The sequence below is a fragment of the Schistocerca gregaria genome, chromosome 6 (assembly GCF_023897955.1).
Source record: "Schistocerca gregaria isolate iqSchGreg1 chromosome 6, iqSchGreg1.2, whole genome shotgun sequence".
Lineage (NCBI taxonomy): Eukaryota > Metazoa > Arthropoda > Insecta > Orthoptera > Acrididae > Schistocerca > Schistocerca gregaria.
The window spans coordinates 106,139,451-106,159,849 of NC_064925.1; the positions used below are offsets into that span (position 1 = coordinate 106,139,451).

Here is a 20,399-nt window from a genome sequence, read left to right on the forward strand (position 1 = left end):
ACTTCGGAAGGCATGGAGATCTCTTCTGAACAGCATGTTGCAAGGCATCCCAGATATGCTCAATAATGTTCATGTATGGGGTGTTTGGTGGCCAGCGGAAGTGTTTAAACTCAGAATAATGTTCGTGGAGCCAGTCTGTAGCAATTCTGGAAGTGTGGGGTGTCGCATTGTCTTGCTGGAATCGCCCAAGTCCGTCGGAATGCACAATGGACATGAATAGATGCAGCTGCTCGGAAAAGATGCTTACGGTCATGTCACCTGTCAGAGTCGTATATAGACGTATCAGAGGTCCCACATCAGTCCAACTGCGCCGGCACCACGCCATAATAGAGCCTCCACCAGCTTGAACAGTCCCCTGGTGACACACAGGGTCCATGGATTCATGAGGTTGTCTCCATATCTGTTCACGGATCCACTAGATACAATTTGAAACGAGACTCGTCCGACTAGCCAACATATTTCCAGTCTAACAGACTCTGTTACTAACTCCTGTGAACGGGAACGCGTTATGCAGCTCTTGGTGTCTCTCGCGTCTATCTATAAAAGATAACCTGAAGATGCCTAAATAAGGCGAAACGCGTCGTTGAAAAATATAAAACTAAAATTGCAAGCAAGACTGTTTTTAACCAATACTGTTAAGCACTGGTTTGCTGTATGCCACGTATTGATATGGATTGGAAGAATTTCTATAGGAACATTATTGTCTCAGGAATTCTGTGCCGATACTTATGCCATGTCTTTGCTGCTCGTTTCTGTCGGCACTGTTATTGAAGTAGCACTGATGCCTTTTCCGATTTTCTATAATAATCCATTATTTCAAGCCAATGCAAATTTTACCAATGAAAATTACTCTCCGTTCTTTGTTAAAAAGCGATTTGTTAAAAAATGAAATATTTTTCACAATGCTGCTGTTACTAACTGATTTTGTCGTTTTTCTATTTTGTTATTAGTCAGCATTATCATCATCCCCTTCCAAGGATTAGATGTTGTACTCCCTGTTCCGGTCTCTATCATCCATCCATCGATTTCTTACGAGGTCTACCTAGTACTCTCTTTCCAGTCGGCTGATAATTCATTATCTTTCTTGGTAATCTATTTTCTGTGGTTCTGTCATGATGCTCTCTCCATTTCATTCTGGTCTCTTCAACCTCGTCATTAAAGGAAAAGATTTTTAAATCTGATCTGATTGATTCATTCCTTATTTTTCCATTTTATTACAGCCGCTACGTATCTCATGAACGTCATCTCTGCTACCTGTATACGTTATTTTTTTTTGTTACTGTTCATGATTTGCAATCATATGCAGGAGTAGATACAGCCATAACATTGTGGAATTTCACTTGTGTTTCTTGTCTTGCTTTTCTTCCCAAAGTTATGAGTTCAAACGGTTGAAAAGGCTCTAAGCACTTTGGGACTTAATATCTGAGGTCATCAGTCCCTTAGACTTAGAACTACTTAAACCTAACTAACCTAAGGACATCAAACACAGATATGCCCGAGGCAGGATTCGAACCTGCGACCGTAGCAGCAGCGCGGTTCCGGAGTGAAGCGCCTAGAACCGCTCGACCACAGCGACCGGCAAATTATTAGTAAAAAGTTAAAAAACTTCCTCTTGTAACCGATGTCAACAAATACCGAAACGTATCCGTTATTTAGAACTGAAATACCGGTTTCGGTTAACCGGTCGGTTTTTCTTCCCATCCCTACATTAGAAATCAAGATCCTTTCTGGGACGCACGTGAAGTGAGATGCATCGCAAACCCTGTGGTCAATCGACAAGGGCAGTGGTTCGGATCCAGCGCGGTGAAAGATGGAGCCATGCAGCTCGGGATAAGAAGAGTAGGGGTTGGGATGTGGTGGAGGTGCTGGGGGGGGGGGGGGGGACACGTCTCGGTTGTCTAAGAGAGAGCCGAGAGCCGGTAGCCGCGCTGCAGAAACAATCACCCAGATGCGATCAGCAGCCGGCGGCGGTCCGTCAGTAAATCAATGGCGTGGCGCTCGCTGCCACCTCGGCGCCGCCGCCGCTCATCTGCATAACAACGACACCCGCCGCCGGCGCTGCCTCGCTCGCCGCCGCCCCCGCCGCCTCCGCCTCCGCCTCCGCCGCCTCCAAAGCTCGCAGCCGATAGTGCACCGCCACGGGCGCCCTGCGCCGCCTCAGATTTAAATGCTAATTAAGATCCCGCGCTCTCTTCACGGGCGAAAACAAAGTAAATCATTTGCTCACATCTAAAAACTAACAATGCCTCGGGGCTTTATGCCGGCCGGCGTGTATATACATGTAAATATATAGACGTGCGTGTACACAGCAGCCGACTACCGCGGCGCCAGATCGGAGATTTCTTGCGTCACGGATGTACGCTTCCCCTCCTCGCCCCTTCGCCCCCCCCCCCCCCACCCTCTCAACATCTTACGCTATTCCCTTCCTGACATTCGCTCTGCCTGCATCCTGCAGTGCACGTACAAAGTCGTATTAACAAATACACTTCCGCATACGTTTTAGACGCGGATTCGTTTGTAACTTCTTGCTGCACATGGTACAGATAGTCTTTTTCCGCTGTTCCGTCGGCATTTTGGGGAGGGAGTTGGGGGGGGGGGGTTATCCACAGTCTGATGAATTGTTTGATACGGCTCACCGCGAATTCCTTTCCAGTCGCAACCTTTTCATCTCCGATTAGCAAAAGCCCCCAACGTTTTCAATTATTTGTTGGATCTCTGTCTCGGTTCCGTGTCTCAGTCTGTAAAAATGGAACTTTTATAGGAACGGTTTAATGCCCGTCCGTCAGTCTGTCTGTCTAATCCACTGTTAGGAATATTTTTCTCAAATGGTTCCAATGGCTCTGAGCAGTATGGCACTTAACATCTGAGGTTATCAGTCCCCTAGAACTTAGAACTACTTAAACCTAACTAACCTAAGGACATCACACACATCCATGCCCGAGGCAGGATTCGAACCTGCGACTGTAGGAGTCACGCAGTTCCAGACTGCACCGCCTAGAACCGCTGGGCCAAACAAGCCGGCTATTTTTTTTTCTTCTTCTCAGGAACACGTAGACGTATCAAGTTCAAATTTATGTCACCGAGTAAGGTCGTGGTCCCTTGGGGGTTTAAAATTTTTAAGCGTCTATGTCAATTCAGTCAAGAGATATGGCCATTTATATTTTGATGCTCGAAACCTATAGGGGACAATCCGTTGACCTAGAATCGTGAAATTTGGCAAGAAGCAGAATAAGTAAAGAAAAAAATGGAAAAATTGTCAATTTGCAGTTATGTCACACGAAAAAAAATATTTTAATCCTCTTTTCAACCGCCTGTTTGTTTGTCTCTTAAGACACCTTCCTCACCGGAACATGTTGCTGTATAAAACAAAAAATTTAAGTTTCTAAGATACTGCTATTTATGTCACATACACTCATCAGCCAGAACATTTTGGTTCAAATGGCTCTGAGCACTATGGGACTTAACATCGGAGGTCATCAGTCCCCTAGAACTTAGAACTACTTGAACCTAAATAGGCTAAGGACATCACACACATCAGTGCCCGAGGGAGGATTCGAACCTGCGACCGTAGAGGTTGAGCGTTTCCAGACTGAAGCGCCTAGAACCGCTCGGCCACAACGGCCGGCTTGTTATTTTCATTACATCTCTGTACAATATATGCCTCTGAAAGGTATGTGAAACAACTTTTGTTTTTCTTTCAGCCGAACTGAAGATGGACGTTCTGAGAGAACGCGAGGTTAAGGAGAGCCTGGAACGCCAGTTGCTGGACGAGCAGAAGATAAGGGGTGAGTACAGGAAGACCATTTGATATCATAGCTAAAGGCGAAGGGCAGTCGCCAGCTCTGTCGCATAATGCTACTGAGAGGAAATGCGTCAGCTGCATTACATATGGTCGCATAATGTTCTTGGCATTTTTCTTGAATAGGAGTAACGCTTAGCATCCTTGTCCTCTATACTGAACTTCGATACCTCGAGACAGAATCTTTCAGCAGCTTTTTGAAACTAAAAATAGCATTAACATATTTTTATTTTAACGAAAGACGCTACATCTTGCCCTAGCCTCTTTACAATAATGAATGATTCAAATTTTTTGATAGTAACAAGGAAAGAGGAAGTTGTCGTGGTGATTATTTCCATAATTTGTTTTTTCGATAAATGACGAACGTTATTTTAATTTTTGGACAGTGATTTCGTACACCTCAGGGGCCATGTCCAAATATGTACGTTGGACGACACTTCGGCGACTCTCATGTCCCTGAAACGCACCACTCATCCAACCGCGGAAAGCGATATATGGCTTATCGGAGACCGACTGAAAATTTCCGGGGTCCAACCAGTATTCGATCCTGAGGGCGCTAGGTCTCCAAGCTCGTGCTTTACACCGTTTGCCCTCTGATCCTACAGTTTCTGTATGAAATGAAAATTTTCTTTTTAATTCCTTCTCGACTTTTTTTTACTTTCCAGTCTCCGCTTTGACTTGTGCCTCAGCTGTTTAGTAACTTAAGCAGATATGAACACCAAATTATGTTCTTTTATTTTTAAGATTTGTAGAATGCACTCGCGCACGCACGAACTAAATAAAAGAAACGACTCCAAGTACTCACCAATACAAGCTCCACAACATACGTTGGAAACAGTTCGACTTGCTGAGCTCCTGTAAGATTGTAACTGCTTTCTGAATTGTTATAGCCTCTAATCACGCCTCCAGCGTTGGAGGACGAAACAGGCAGAGAAATATCTCTTGGATCGCGCCCTAAGCTCCATAAAGAAAAGAAGAAAAAAACGGGCAAATTCGACTAAGACTGGTGCTCTGAGGATTCCGTACCAGCTTAATTATGTATACAGATAGTTCACTTATTGGTTTTGATGATTGAGTCTGTGAGTGTGAAAACGGCCGCATCGTTTGACTGGATTGACTTAGCAGCTTAATTTTTTACACCATTAAGGGACCACAGACATTAGTATTTGACATAAATTCCAACTTGATGCCTATACTTTTGCCTGAGAAAAGAAGGTCCTAACAGACGACCTGACAGAGAGACGGAGAACATATGCAATTTTTTATGTGATAGAATTATAGATTAACAATTTCTGGATTTCTTTTCTTTTACTTGCACTGAGAAACCTTGCTTCCTACCAAATTTCATGGTTCTAGTTCAACGGGAAGTACCATATAGGTTCTGATGAGCGACCTTGCTAGTATAAAAACATGTGACATCAGTGCCCGAAAGTAATGATTCCATTAGCATAGAAGCTTAATTTTTTTACATCGGCATGGGACCTTAGATTTTAGTATTTGGCATGAATTTCAACTGGGTACATGAGCCCATTCGTGAGAAAAAGACATCTTAGCAGACGGGCAGATAGACGGGTAACAAAGTGACTCTACAGGGGTTCCATTATTACTGATTGAGCTAAGCAACACTAAAATAATTACCAAAATGCCAATACCGGCCGTGAATTTTTGCATGGAATTCGTATGGTTGCCGTCCGAACTCCACATCGTGGACTCGAGTGTGTAGCGAAGAACTCAGGGGCAAATCTGAAGGCTGAGATGGCAACTTCTGCAACATCTGCTTGATTACTCTGCTATTCACAATAAAGTGCCTGGCAGGGGGTTCAATGCACCACCTTCAAGCTTTCTCTCTACCGTTCCACTCTCGAAGGCGCGAGGGAAAAACGAGCACTTAAATTTTTCTGTGCAAGCCCTGATTTTTTTTTATCCCCTATGTAAATGGGCGGCAACAGAATGTTTCCGCAATCGGAGGAGAAAACTGATGATTGAAATTTCCCGAGAAGATCCCGTCGCAAAGAAAAACGCCTTTGTTGTAATTATTGCCACTCCAATTCACGTATCATGTCTGTTACACTATCTACCCTATTACGCGATAATACAAAACGAGCTGCCCTTTTTTGTACTTTTTCGATGACATCCGTCAGTCCCACCCGATGCGGATCCCACACAGCACAGCAATGTTCCAGAATAGGGCGGACAAGCGTGGTGTAAGCACTCTCTTTAGTAGACCTGTTCACCTTCTAAGTGTTCTGCCAGTGAATCGCAGTCTTTGGTTTGCTCTGTCCACAATATTATCTATGTGATAGCTCCAATTTAGGTTATTTGTAACTGTAATCCCTAAGTATTTAGTTGAATTTACAGCCTTCAGATTTGTGGAACTTATCGCGTAATCAAAATTTAGCTGATTTCTTTTAGTACTCGTGTGAATAACTTCACGCTTTTCCTTATTCAGGGTCAATTGCCACTTTTCAAACCATACAGATTGTTGTGTTGGCAGAAGAGGCAACACCGTGTTACTAGAGGAGGCCGAAATGCACGCGTTTTAGCTCACGCAGGCTGGCGTGAGGAGGGAAGAACTGAACTGACGTGAGGTCTGGAACATGAAAAGGAATTACAATTCAGAAAATAGACGTAATTAGTTTGATACTTAACTTTAATCCATTAATGATGAACGTCGCTCTTGACGCTATGTGATTCACAATATTAACAGTTCAGAATACATTCTTGAAGAATATAGCGTGTGGCTAGGTCGTAGTGAATGACGTAGCTGAAGGCTAAACTGTCATCTCTGCAAATGAGAGCGTATTTTGTCAGTGAACCATCGCTAGCGAAGTCGGCTGTACAACTCGGGCGAGTGCTAGGAAGTCTCTCTTGACCTGCCGTGTGGCGGCGCTCGGTCTGCAATCACTGATAGTGGCGACACGCTGGTCCGACGTATACTAACGGACCGCGGCCGATTTAAAGGCTACCACCTAGCAAGTGTGGTGTCTGGCGGTGACCACAGCATCACCTTACCAAAATATCTATTTTCTTCTTGCCTGCGCCGTTTATCGTCCTCGTTTCACTCCGTACAAGGTTACACTCCAGGCAGATACCTCCGTAAAAACTTCCTACCACTTTAATTTGTATTCGGTGTTAACAAATTCCGCTTTTTCAAAACCGATTTTCTTTCTATTGCCAGGCTAGACTTTGTGTTCTCTCTACTGCAGTCACAGTTACTTATTTGTCTACGAGACTAAAAAAACTTCTCTTTATTTTTAATGCCTTACTTTCAGATCTAATTCCTTCACCATCGCACGGTCTAATTCTTCTACTTTCCACTACTATTGTTTTCTTTTCCTGATGTTTATCTTATAACCTCTTTCGAAGCCACTATTGATTCTGTTCATCCCCTCTTCCAAGTCTTTTGCCGTCACTGACTAAATTACAACATCATCATAAGAAATAAACCTCAAACTTCTAGCTGAACTTTAATTCCCTTTCCATTTTCCTTCCCGGTTTCATCCACAGGATGCTCAGTTTACACGTTGAATAACATTCGTATTCAGATTCCGCTTTTTTTTTTTCACAGCCTTCCCATTTTATAACTTTAGTCTGGCTTATGTAGTAGTTGTAGATAACATTTAACTCCCTGCATTTTTATCTGTGGTACCTTCAGAACTTCGAAGAGAATGTTCCAATCAGCATTCTCACTCAGGAAGCCAAAGTGATCTTCCCCGAGGTCGGCTTCTGCTAGTTCTCCCATTCTTCCGTAAATTTGTCGAATAATATGTAACCATGATGTATTGGGATCGTCATTGTTTGGCGTTCTGAGCACACAGTGAGAAGCTTATGTTGTCCTTCGATTTCTTCATGTTGCAGGCTGGGGCTCGCCTAATTTCATGCTGCCCTCATAACGTAACTACCATGTATGACAGCGAAGTATCTGGCGATGACACCACACAGATATATATATAAATCATGTTGCAAGTCGTTTTGATCATCTGATGACTTTAGGAGACGGTAACACTGTGACGGCAGGTGTGAAAGACACAGTGCTCGAGTCAAAGACCTCAACTTTCCCACCATTATTCTGAGAAGAAGATGGCGGAAAGTAAGAGGACAGCCAGCGTGTCGATGGCCCTGGCGAAGAGGCGGAGTGTGACGTCAGAATGGCACGTGCGGCCGGCCACGCGGAGACAACGGCGGCCAAATTGATTCGGGGCCCTCCCGGAGCGGCGTGCCTTATTGAAATGACGACAAGCGCGGCGCGTCGCCCTCCGCGCAGTAGCCTAATTAGTGGAGGAGGAGCGGGCCGGAAGGCACGGCCGCCTAAATAGCGAGCGATAACCGCCTAAAGGTCCCCTTCGGCTGCGCCAGACAATGGCCCGCCGACGTCTCTCTCTCGCACTGTTATAAGACGGCGGCAGTCGCAAAGTCTGCGGGGCCTTGCGGCCGCACCCCGCCAACCCTTCCATTTACTGGTTATTGTAGCCGTGGAAAGGGATCCGGCCAAGATACTGCCGCGACCTTTAAGGAAAATGTCAAAGTCTTGTTAAATGTAAGAGGCGGAGCGGGAGCTTTGCGGGGGCTGGAGGAAGACGCCGCGCGGCGCTCGCCGGCCGTCTTCGCAGACCGGGGAGCGGCGAGTCTCCTCCGGAGAACAATGCTCGCAAAGGTCATTAACGTCGGCGGCGCCCCAGCGGCGGGCCGCGCCAGCGCCCACTCACTTCTGTCGAAGTGTCACCGCCCGACCGTGACGGAACGCGCGCGGCTGCCGCTGCGATTGAGTTACGGCTAATTAAATAGGCCTCTGCGAAACAAGGGTAATCAACTGAATTATGACGTATATATACAGCGGGGAATGGAGAGGGCAGGCGCCGGGTCCCAAATCTACTTACTACTCTCTCCGGCCGTCCCCTTTGATTTCGCCGCCGCTGTTCCGGGCACGGTCTGCGGACGCTACAGTCACGCCGGAAAAAAAAAAAAAAGATGCGAGCGACGGCATTTGTGCAAACTACTTGGCGACACTTTGAAGTCTGAAGCCTCCACAGCGCGTAAATACTTTCAGTCGAAACAATAGCCGATGGAGACTACTCTTACTCCGCACTGCAGTCTCGATGTTACTTTCAAAACTATTGCAACGCAGACTACACATTACGCTACAAAAACCAATAGGAAAACCAGGCAGCCACCAAAATATTTCTTTCAGGGTTCACGAACGGCAGAAAAGGTCTTCCAAACTTCCTATACATTGTAAATGTTTCCCCTGGCATAAGTGAAATACCACTGAAACACCGTGGTAAAGTGATCCATTGCCCGCCCTCTAAAATCATCATATTTAATATTTTCGCCGTTTGTGAGATGTACCTGTGCTCTTCGAGATATGGCCGTCTATACAACTGAATAAAAAGGCTGTTTACATGATGAACTTACCGAATAAAATCAACTCAACGGAGAAAACTACGTAAAAACATGGAAAGAATACAGCTCAAAGCCAAAAACAATGAGTATAATATCTACTTAGTACAGAGACTCAACCACAAAACCAACAGCCGGCCAGGGTGGTCGAGCGGTTCTAGGCGCTACAGTCTGGAACCGCGCGACCGCTACGGTCGCAGGTTCGAATCCTGCCTCGGGCATGGGTGTGTGTGATGTGTTTAGGTTAGTTAGGTTTAAATAGTTCTAACCTCTAGAGGACTGATGACCTCAGAAGATAACTCCCACAGTGCTCAGAGCCATTTTTGAAGAAAACCAACAGAACTAAACAAAAATGAAAATAAGCAGAGGCCACATGTGCAACAGGACCCCACAAACAACACAGACTCTACGATACACATAAAAATACAGAACAGAAACGGTCATGAGGCACTAATAGAAAGAAATGATACACTTTAAACACAAGCAGAAACCAGCACACACAATAACAAATTTACTAAAGCGACGAGGATCACACATAGCCTACAAAATAAGAAACACACTCAAGTCAGCTGGACGCGGTGGCCGTGCGGTTCTAGGCGCTACAGTCCGGTACCGTGCAACCTCTACGGCAGCAGGTTCGAATCCTCCCTCGGGCATGGATGTGTGTGATGTCTTTAGGTTGGTTAGGTTTAATTAGTCCTAAGTTCTAGGGGACTGATGACCTCCGACGTTAAGTCCCATAGTGCTCAGAGCCATTTGAAGCCATTTGACAGGCATCTTATCCGCATGGCTGTAACGGATCGTGCAACCACATGTCGATACCTGAGTAAACAGACAGGGACGTTTGCAAGACAACAACCATCTGCACATACAGTTCGACGACGTTTGCAGCATGGACTATCAGCTCGGAGACCATGGCTGCTGTTACCCTTGACACTGCATCAGAGACAGGAGCGCCTGCGATGGTGTACTCAACGACGAACCTGGGTGCACGAATGGCAAAACGTCATTTTCTCGGATGAATCCAGGTTCTATTTACAGCATCATGATGGTCGCATCCGTGTTTGGCGACATCGCGGCTAACGCACATTAGGAGAGTGTATTCGTCATAGCCATACTCGCTTATCACCCGGCGTGATGGTATGGGGTGCTATTGGTTACACGTCTCTGTCACCTCTTGTTCGCACTGACGGCACTTTGAACAGTGGCCGTTACATTTCAGATGTGTTACGACCCGTGGCTCTACCCTTCCTCCGATCCCTACGAAACCATACATTTCAGCAGGATAATGCACGACCGCATGTTGCAGGTCCTCTACGGGCCTTTCTGGATATAGAAAATGTTCGCCTTCTGCCCTGGCCAGCACATTCTCGAGGTCTCTCACCAATTGAAAATGTCTGGTCAATGGGTGGCGAGCAACTGGCTCGTCACAATACGCCAGTCACTACTCTTGATGAAGTGTGGTATCGTGTTGAATCTGCATGGGCAGCTGTACCTGTACACGCCATCCAAGCTCTGTTTGACTCAATGCTCGGTCGTATCAAGGAATTTATTAAAGCCAGAGGTGGTTGTTCTGGGTCCTGATTTCTCAGGATCTAAGAAACCCAAATTGCGTGAAAATGTTTTCACATGCCAGTCCTAGTATAATATATTTGTGCATCATCTGCATTTCATCTTGGTGTAGCAATTTTAATGGCCACCACACACGCAACTGTGGCCATGGCGTCTAAACGAACACGACCACTCATGACAAACGAGACTCCAGGTCGCTGAGGTAGACTCACTTGTCACGATTAGTCTGCTAAGGCAAGAAAGTCGATCCTGAAAAATGGATTTAAGACAAGAAGAGAGAGAGAGGGAGAGAGTGAGAAATTAGTACAGGAACAAAGAACGGAGTAAGCACAGTGGTGGGTCTGGCGCGAGTTGAGACGTGGGTGTTCATGGAGAGCTGACGCCTGCCACTGCAGGGCTCAAGCGCGCTCGGCGGCTTATCCTCCTGCGGTGACGGCCGCGGGGTCCCGGTCCCCGGGAGCTGTGCGCCGTCCCGCCACCTGCGCCAAGTTGCGACCGCGCGCTAACCGTGCGGTCTGCGCGCCATCCATCAGCAGCTGGAGCCGGCCGGAAGATAACCGCGCCCCATTACCGCCGCTAATTAGCTCCGTCCCGAGCGCGAAAAGCTGGCCCGCCTTTGAGACGCCCACTGGTCTGGCACGAGGGCGGGGCCTCACACCGTTCTGCTAGCAGCGCCCTCAACCACTGCCAGTCCAACATGCCCCGACACTTTCTGGAGAAAAAAAAAAAAGTATTGCACCTAATACGTTCCTTGCTTCGTACTTCTCTCTCAAGTACCACAGTGCGAGTTCCTAGCGCTGTGCGCCGCACGAAGGGAAGGTTCCAAATGATTGGAAAAGAGCACAAGTAGTTCCAGTTTCCAAGAAGGGCCCTCGAGCAAATGCGCAAAACTGTACGCCTATATCTCTGACATCGATCTGTTGTAGAATTTTAGAACATGTTTTTTGCTCGTGTATCATGTCATTTCTGGAAACCCAGAATCTACTCTGTAGGAATCAACATGGTTTCCGGAAACAGCGATCGTGTGAGACCCAACTCGTTTTATTTGTTCATGAGACCCAGAAAATATTAGATACAGGCTCACAGGTAGATGCCATTTTCCTTGACTTCCGGAACGCGTTCGATACAGTTCCACACTGTCGCCTGATAAGCAAAGTAAGAGCCTACGGAATATCAGACCAGCTGTGTGGCTGGATTGAAGAGTTTTTAGCAAACAGAACACAGCATGTTGTTCTCAAAGGAGAGACGTATACAGACGTTAAAGTAACCTCTGGCGTGCCACAGGGGAGTGTTATGGTACCATTGCTTTTCACAATATATATAAATGACGTAGTAGATACTGTCGCAAGTCCCATGCGGCTTTTCGCGGGTAATGCTGTAGTATACAGAGAAGTTGCGGCATTAGAAAATTGCAGCGGAATGCAGGAAATCTGCAGCGGATAGGCACTTGGTGCAGGGAGTGGCAACTCACCCTTAACATAGACAAATGTAATGTATTGCGAATACATAGAAAGAAGGATCCTTTATTGTATGATTATATGATAGTGAACACACACTGGTAGCAGTTACTTCTGTAAAATATCTGGGAGTATGCGTACGGAACGATTTGAAGGGGAATGATCATATAAAATTAATTGTTGGTAAGGCCAGTGCCAGCTTGAGATTCGTTGGGAGAATTCTTAGAAAATGTAGTCAAAATGGTTCAAATGGCTCTGAGCACTATGGGACTTAACATCTGTGGTCATCAGTCCCCTAGACTTAGAACTACTTAAGCCTAACTAACCTAAGGGCATCACACACATCCATGCCCTAGGCAGGATTCGAACCTGCGACCGTAGCGGTCGCGCGGTTCCGGACTGAGCGCCTAGAACCACTAGACCACCGCGGCCGGCAAAATGTAGTCCATCAACAAAGGAGGGGCTTACAAAACACGTTCGACGTATACTTGAGTATTGCTCATCAGTGTGGGATCCGTACCAAGTCGGGTCGACAGAGGAGAGAGAGAAGATCCAAAGGAGAGCGGCGCGTTTCCTCACCGGGTTATTTGGTAATCGTGATAAAGTTACGGAGATGTTTAGCAAACTCAAGTGGCAGACTCTGCAAGAGAGGCGCTCTGCATCGCGGTGTAGCTTGCTGTCCAGGTTTCGTGAGGTTGCGTTTATGGATGAGGTATCGAATATATTGCTTCCCCCTACTTATACCTCCCGAGGAGATCACGACCGTAAAATTAGAGAGATTCGAGCGCGCACGGAGGCTTTCCGGCAGTCGTTCTTCCCGCGAACCATACGCGACTGGAACAGGAAAGGGAGGTAATGACAGTGGCACATAAAGTGCCCTCCGCCACAAGGAGTTGGGTGGCTTGCGGAGTATAAATGTAGATGTAGATGTATGTGAAACTCATTTTTGCAGTTCCCTGGACAAACGCTCCGCTAGATTGACCATCGATTGTTAATATGCGATTATACGTTTACATATATAAGGCGAGCTCCTAAAGATCTGCAGCTCAGTTCACATCATCTGCAACTGTAGCAGATGGTGTTAGTTCGGTTGCCTATCTCAAGGCGCATGACTTATTTTTCTGGTATGATTTTACGCGGGATGTATTTTTTTTTTAAAAAAAGGGCCCAATCGGTCAAGAAATTCAAGCCATAGTGGAAATCCGATGACGGTTTGCCTAGGTTCTATAATACCCTCGTCGATTGCATCACATCTGAGTTTTCAGTTCTGAGCACGCAGGGAGCACATAATGATGCTTAGACCAACGGCATCTCTGGACAAGTATGAAATACAATTGTTCTTCGATTTCTTCTTGCTGGGGGATGGGGGGGGGGGGGTGCACCTGATTTCCTGCGGCCCACCTAACGTGACTGTCATGAGTGACTGCAAAGTGCGGCAGTGGTGCAGTAACTTTGAAGCAGGATTCACAGACATTCATGATAGGGAACGGAAAGAGGGTCAACCGGTGATCTTTTATGAGGGTACGGACTATTCGAGAAAATTGTGTGCGAAGGTCAGTTAAGACTATGTGAAGAGATGTGATGTCAAGAAACATTGTCCTTCTTCATGACAATGCTCAGGTGCACATTACAGCTGCTACACAGACTCTCATGTGCAGTTGGAGTGATATGGGACTCCTTATAGGTCTAGATAGGAATCTGACAGCTGACATGTATGTAAGCAGCCCGCCTGATGAATGCATAAATGCCGGCCGCGGTGGCCGAGCGGTTTTGTGCTCTTCAGTCCGGAACCGCGCGACCGCTAGGTCGCAGGTTCGAATCCTGCCTCGGGCATGGATGTCTGTGTTGTCCTTAGGTTAGTTAGGTTTAAGTAGTTCTAAGTTCTAGGCGACTGATGACCTCAGATGTTGAGTCCCAAAGTGCTCAGAGCCAATTGAAACAATGCATAAATTCACACCCATTGTGCAATAACAGCAGGAAAATGATCCCACACGTCCAGAATGGCTACAGAGTGGCTCCAGGAACACTCTCCGGAGTTTAAACACTTCCGCTGGCCACCAAACTTCCCAGACATTAACATTATTGAGAATATCTGTGATGCCTCGCAAGGTTCTGTTCAGAAGATATCTCCACCTCCTCGTACTCTTACGGATGTATGGAGTGCCCTGCAGGATTCATGGTGTCAGTTCCCTCCAGCATTACTTCAGACGTCAGTCGAGTCCATGCCACGTCGTGTTGACGTACTTCTGCGTTCTCCCGGGGGCCCTAAACGATATTAGGCAGGTGTATGAGTTTCTTTGGCTCTTCAGTGTATTAGACTCAAAATACAGTCAATACAGGATCTTCCTTTTGTAAGATGTATTTCTTCTTCTAATAAAATTTTGTTAGAGGTGGGGCGTAGCTTATTATGTGAAAAACAGCTATAGATTTTATAGCCTGTGTTATCAAGGCTGATTCTTCTATCGTTGGTGTTCTTGTTATATTACTCTTTACCCAGTCGTGCTGACATAAAAGGAAGTTACACTGACAAGTCATCTGCGGTAAGTACTAACCACATGAGGCAGTCATTTAAGAAGTGAGCTTTAGCACCCAGGTAGCCCGACAAGCGCCGTGTTGACCTGTTCCCAGCTGGAGACGGCGCTTAGGGAACGGTAGGCAGGCGTCCCTTCGCTGTGGAACGGAACTCCCGCTGAGTCACCGGAGGCGGCGGTTTATCGCGGTCTGGGGGCGGAGTCTGGAGCCTGGCCGCCAGATGATGAATGGACGCGCCTCTCATCAATCTCTGCGCGCATTACGCTATCTGCCATTGCTTTGTCCTGCAGCCGCGTGTCAATCACCGCGACTTCATTTTCCTACGCAGTTCTCAGCTGCCGAGCACCCGCATTTCTCAAGATAAGTTGGAAGCAGCGGCTGCATTCGTCAGGCGGCAGGCACCAGGAAATGGCGTCGGATTTTCGGTCCGTCCTCACCATAAAGGGTGCCCCCCGTATCGCGACCTGGGGGGTGGTTTTACCTCGAATGTAGAACTTTCCGCTGGTTACACGTGTCTTCACGTCTTCTCCGCTCAGAGACATTGAAATATTTTCATAAACCGCAAGGAGGGTCTCACGATTGATCACTTCCGAGTGAATCCTTATATAAAAACGTTGTAGCGGGAAGAATACCTCTTGCTCTTGTATTTCTTGTTCAGTTCTCTGACAGTTATCGCTACGCCTAATATTTACTTTCTCTGTATGGAAAAATGATAGATTTGCATTGTAGCCTTGAGTCATATCAGGGAGCAAAAGTGCCAGACATTGCAGAATATGTGCCATATGTTTAAGACAACTTTACTTGTGAAATGAGTTTGCTTTGAAGTTTGGAGAAAATCGATGACTATAGGTACCTATAGAATTTACGCTCGTTGTCACGTTTCTATATATTTGAATACATAATCGGTTTTAGTTTTTCAGTGATCTTCGTATCGTGAAAAAAGGAAAACACAGAGGATATGTGATTGTAAACTGATACTTTACCCATCAAATGATGAGATTAGCCTTGTGATATCGATTTCATGTTTCGGTTTTTTCTTTATTTTTTTTAGGATAGTAAGAATTTAGTCCTTACTAAACCATGATGAGATGAACTGAATACATTACACAATAAGTTGTGATGATAGAAGTACAAATGCAAAGCAGCCTGTCTTCGTAAGAGCGGGGATGTTATCTGACTCCTCTGCTTTTCATTGAAAAAGCAATCAAGGAGTTTAAACGATGTCGGATTAAAATTCAGTGTGGAATTACATCTTTAAGATTCGCTGATGTTGTTACTATCCTCGTTGAAAGTAAGGAGAAATTACAAAAATGATTCAAATGGCTCTGAGCACTATGGGACTTAACAGCTGAGGTCATCAGTCCCCTAGACTTACAACTACTTAAACCTAACTAACCTAAGGACATCACACACATCCATGCCCGAGGCAGGATTCGAACCTTTGACCGTAGCGGTCGCGCGGTTCCAGACTGTAGCCAACCTGCGAGAAATTACAGTGCCTGTAGAAAAGAATGAACAGTCCACTGAGGACAGAGAGCAACCCACAGAAAGACGAAAGTGGTGAGGTGCAGTAGGTAAGAAATTAATAACAAACTTAACATCGAAAGCGAGGAGCACGCAGTAGACGAAGCAAAGGAACAACGCTACCTTAAAAGCACGTTAACACCTGACAGACGGAGCAAGGAGGACCTAAGAAACAGATGGACATAGGCACAGAGTGCGTTCCTAGTCAGAATTTGAGGAAGACATTTTTAAGAATTTGCACCTGGAGCACAGAATTCTTTGGAAGTGAATCATGAAGTGTTAGAAAACCGAGAAAGAAGAGAATCGAATAGTTTCAGATGTAGTGTCGCAGCATGAACAAAGCTAAGTGGAACTAGAAAAAAGTGAAGCTTTTGTGCAGAAATGCTGAGGAAAGGAGTGTGTTGGAAACGTTACTAGAACAAGGGCGAGGATGATAGGATAAGTGTTAAAACGTTAGACCTTAAGTTCCTTTGTACTACAAGGGAAAGAAAGCAGATGGTGAGAGAGACTGGAGTGTATGCAACAGATCATTCCCCTGAGCTGAAAGGATTCGCAGAGGGGAAAGGATTGTTTCGGTCCTCATCAAACTTGCCGGGAGAGTGACGACCACGATCCCCCCCCCCCCCCTCCCCCGAAAAAAAAAATTAAAAAAATCGTAGTTGCAGACCTGCATGTGCCAGTGCTGGCCGTGTCATGGTTGACCACCAAAAGCACCGATATGGACGCGAGCAGTTTAACTGTGGGTACAGGTGGCCAGCGGGCGTGGCCGCCGCAATAGCTGCGGGGCGACAGAGGCAGCGGGGGTGGTTGCGGGGGCGCAGGTAGCGCTGCTAATGCCGCGCCTTCCGGCCTCGCCGTCATCGCCGGCCACGCGTCCGGTGCACTGCCTTTGCCGGCACACCTGCACGCTGTGCTAGCTGCCCCATTTAGCTCTTGGCTAACCCACGCCTCAGCTGCATTTGGCGGCATAAAGAATGCCGCCTGAGAAACAGTGAAGCGGGTAGTTAGGATGACGCCGACTCTGCTGCACAGTGTTTTCTCGTGGCATTTCGACATCGGTACACAAGTTGGAGTGCGCTGTGTAATTTGCTGCAGCAGCTAAATAAAAGACAAACTGCGATTAGTCAAGTCACTATAACGAGGGGCTGCAAAACAAATGTTGGAGGTATTTACTTAACTTCATTTTGGTTCCTAAGATACAGGTATACACTCTTGGTAAATTCGGGATAAAATTACGATATAGTATAAAGAAGCTAAAAATTAACTGCTGGTCATTAAAATTGCAACACCAAATAGAAATGCAGATGGTAAAAGCTATTCATTGGACTGATATATTATACTAGAACTCACATGTGATTACATTTTCACGCAATTTGGGTGCATAGATCCTGAGAAATCAGTACCCAGAACAACCACCTCTGGCAGTAATAACGGCCTTGATACGCCTGGGCATTGAGTCAAACAGAGCTTGGATGGCGTGTACAGGTACAGCTGCCCATGCAGCTTCAGCACGATACCGCAGTTCATCAACAGTAGTGACTGGCGTACTGTGACGAGCCAGTTGCTCGGCCACCATTGACCAGACGTTTTCAATTGGTGAGAGATCTGGAGAATGTGCTGGCCAGGGCAGCAGTCGAACATTTTCTGTAGCCAGAAAGGCTCGTACAGGACCTGCAACATGCGGTCGTGCATTATCCTGCTGAAATGTAGGGTTTCGCGGCGATCGAATGAAAGGTATCGCCACGGGCCGTAAAACGTCTGAAATATAATAAGAGAATAGCCTTTATCGTTCATAGCAAATAAAGACAGAGCATGATCCTTTATCGTCCAACACAAAAAAAAAACAGAGCATGATTTCTCTGTTGTGTGCGCAACTGCCACATAGTTGCTGGTGCAGTACCTGAATTTAGTCGTTTGAGGCAACGTCAAAGAACTTGCCGTTAACAGTGTAACACCTGCCTGCGCTCGTGCTTCAGACAACCCGCTGGCAAGTAGCCGCTGGTCGAGCTGCCGAGCAGGTGTTGCCGTGTCTGCTGCAAGTCTGGCGTCGTCCAGAGGCAGAGATTAGGAGAGCGAGAGAAGTCCGCCCCGCCCGCGGGTAACCCAAGCGGCGCGCAAACAGCGGGCCATTAGCGCTGGCCGCGCGCCGCCCCCGCCGCCCCCGCCAGTGTCAGGTTGCCGCCACATTGCTATCCATGGTGGCCCCTCCTGTGCAAATACCGCGTCGCCCGTCTCGCTGGCCACGTCTGCGGTGACCGCAAGGTGGCTGCGAAAACGCGTCGCGTGTACTGCGTGATTTGCCACTGAAGATGGCACGTCTTACTAGCCCTTCACTGGTCGTTGCCCTGTGACATTACGGCTAAGAAGACACGACGCTATTGACCGTACGGTCCTCACACTCTCGTACATGATTCTTCGGCTGTTGGTGATTAGCTCCAGACAAGCTCAGTCGCCTACCGATTTTCGTTTCTCACTATTATAGGGGCCCGCATAGCGTCAGGGCACCAATCATCACTTGGACAGGATTTGTGATTGGTGTAAAGAATGGCAGCTAACTCTAAATATAGATAAATATAAACTAATGCAAATGAATAGGAAAAAGAAACCTGCAATGTTTGAATACTCCATCAGTAGTGTAGCGCTTGACACAGTCACGTCGGTTAAATATTTGGGCGTAACATTGCAGAGTGATATGAAGTGGGACAAGCATGTAATGGCAGTTGTGGGGAAGGCGGATAGTCGTCTTCGGTTCATTGGTAGAATTTTGGGAAGATGTGGTTCATCTGTAAAAGAGACCGCTTATAAAACACTAATACGACCTATTCTTGAGTACTGCTTGAGCGTTTGGGATCCCTATCAGGTCGGATTGAGGGAGGACACAGAAACAGTTCAGAGGCGGGCTGCTAGATTTGTTACTGGTAGGTTTGATCATCTCTCGAGTGTTACGGAAATGCTTCAGGAACTCGGGTGAGAGTCACTGGAGGAAAGGAGGCGTTCTTTTCGTGAATCGCTACTGAGGAAATTTAGACAACCAGAATTTGACGCTGACTGCAGTACAATTTTACTGCCGCCAACTTATATTTCTCGGAAAGACCACAAAGATAAGATAAGAGAGATTAGGGCTCGTACAGAGGCATATAGGCAGTCATTTTTCCCTCGTTCTGTTTGGGAGTGGAACAGGGAGAGAAGACGCTAGTTGTGGTACGAGGTACCCTCCGCCACGCACCGTATGGTGGATTGAGGAGTGTGCATGTAGATGTAGATCATCAGACCGAGTTTTCACTTTGGAAGCTGTCATCAATGATGATGATACCAGATTCCAGCTGCATAGATTACCCAAATACAAGAATGAGCCCTTTCTGAAAGAGATTGCTACTCCAAAACTAAGCACAAAAAAGTATATAAATAAATGACAATATAGTATGTCTCTGGAACATCTATTACCAAAACAAATACCTCATCAGCTACACATTTACAATTCTGCTTCAAATAATGGAGACAATCATTCAATCTATGGGCCCTTCCCCGATGGCGTACTTGAAAAGACGCAAGCTGCCACTTTCTTGATGATCAGCTTAACACACTTTTGCAAAAACGGTTCAAATGGCTCTGAGCACTATGGGACTTAACATCTAAGGTCATCAGTCCCCTAGAACTCAGAACTACTTAAACCAACTAACCTAAGGACATCACACACATGCATGACCGAGACAGGATTCGAACCTGCGACCGTAGCGGTCGCGCGGTACCAGACTGAAGCGCCTAGAACCGCTCGACCAGAAACCGGTGCATCCACTGCGGCGAGGCCGTATTTCTTACATAACAATGATGTAATAGACACAGGACGTCTGAAACCGTGGTTCGATGTAACAGATCAGTGTGAAACAAATAAATAAAAATAAAAAAAGTATCTATACATTAATAAAAGTACGAGGTCACATCTGAGTTCTCATACGATATGGTCACCTCATAGGATTCTCTGTATAAGAGTCAATAATCCACATTCTGTCCGAAGAAATTTGTAGTAGGATGTCCGTAACGTTGTGTGACCAACCATTACTTGAAAGTCCGGTAACAGCAAGTGACTGTGTCGAGACCATCTGACGCCAGCAGGCTGC

At 46.4% G+C, this 20,399-nt stretch overlaps 1 protein-coding gene across 8 annotated transcripts in view; it reads left to right on the top strand.

The window, feature by feature from the left end:
* LOC126279103 (dachshund homolog 1-like) overlaps positions 1-20,399 on the top strand; it is an 854,344-nt gene that overhangs the window by 647,848 nt on the left and 186,097 nt on the right. For all 8 annotated transcript variants that reach the window (XM_049979575.1, XM_049979579.1, XM_049979577.1 and 5 more), the window contains one exon: positions 3,702-3,785. In XM_049979575.1, the coding sequence (XP_049835532.1) occupies positions 3,702-3,785 (84 nt within the window). The remainder of the gene's footprint in view (positions 1-3,701; positions 3,786-20,399) is intronic.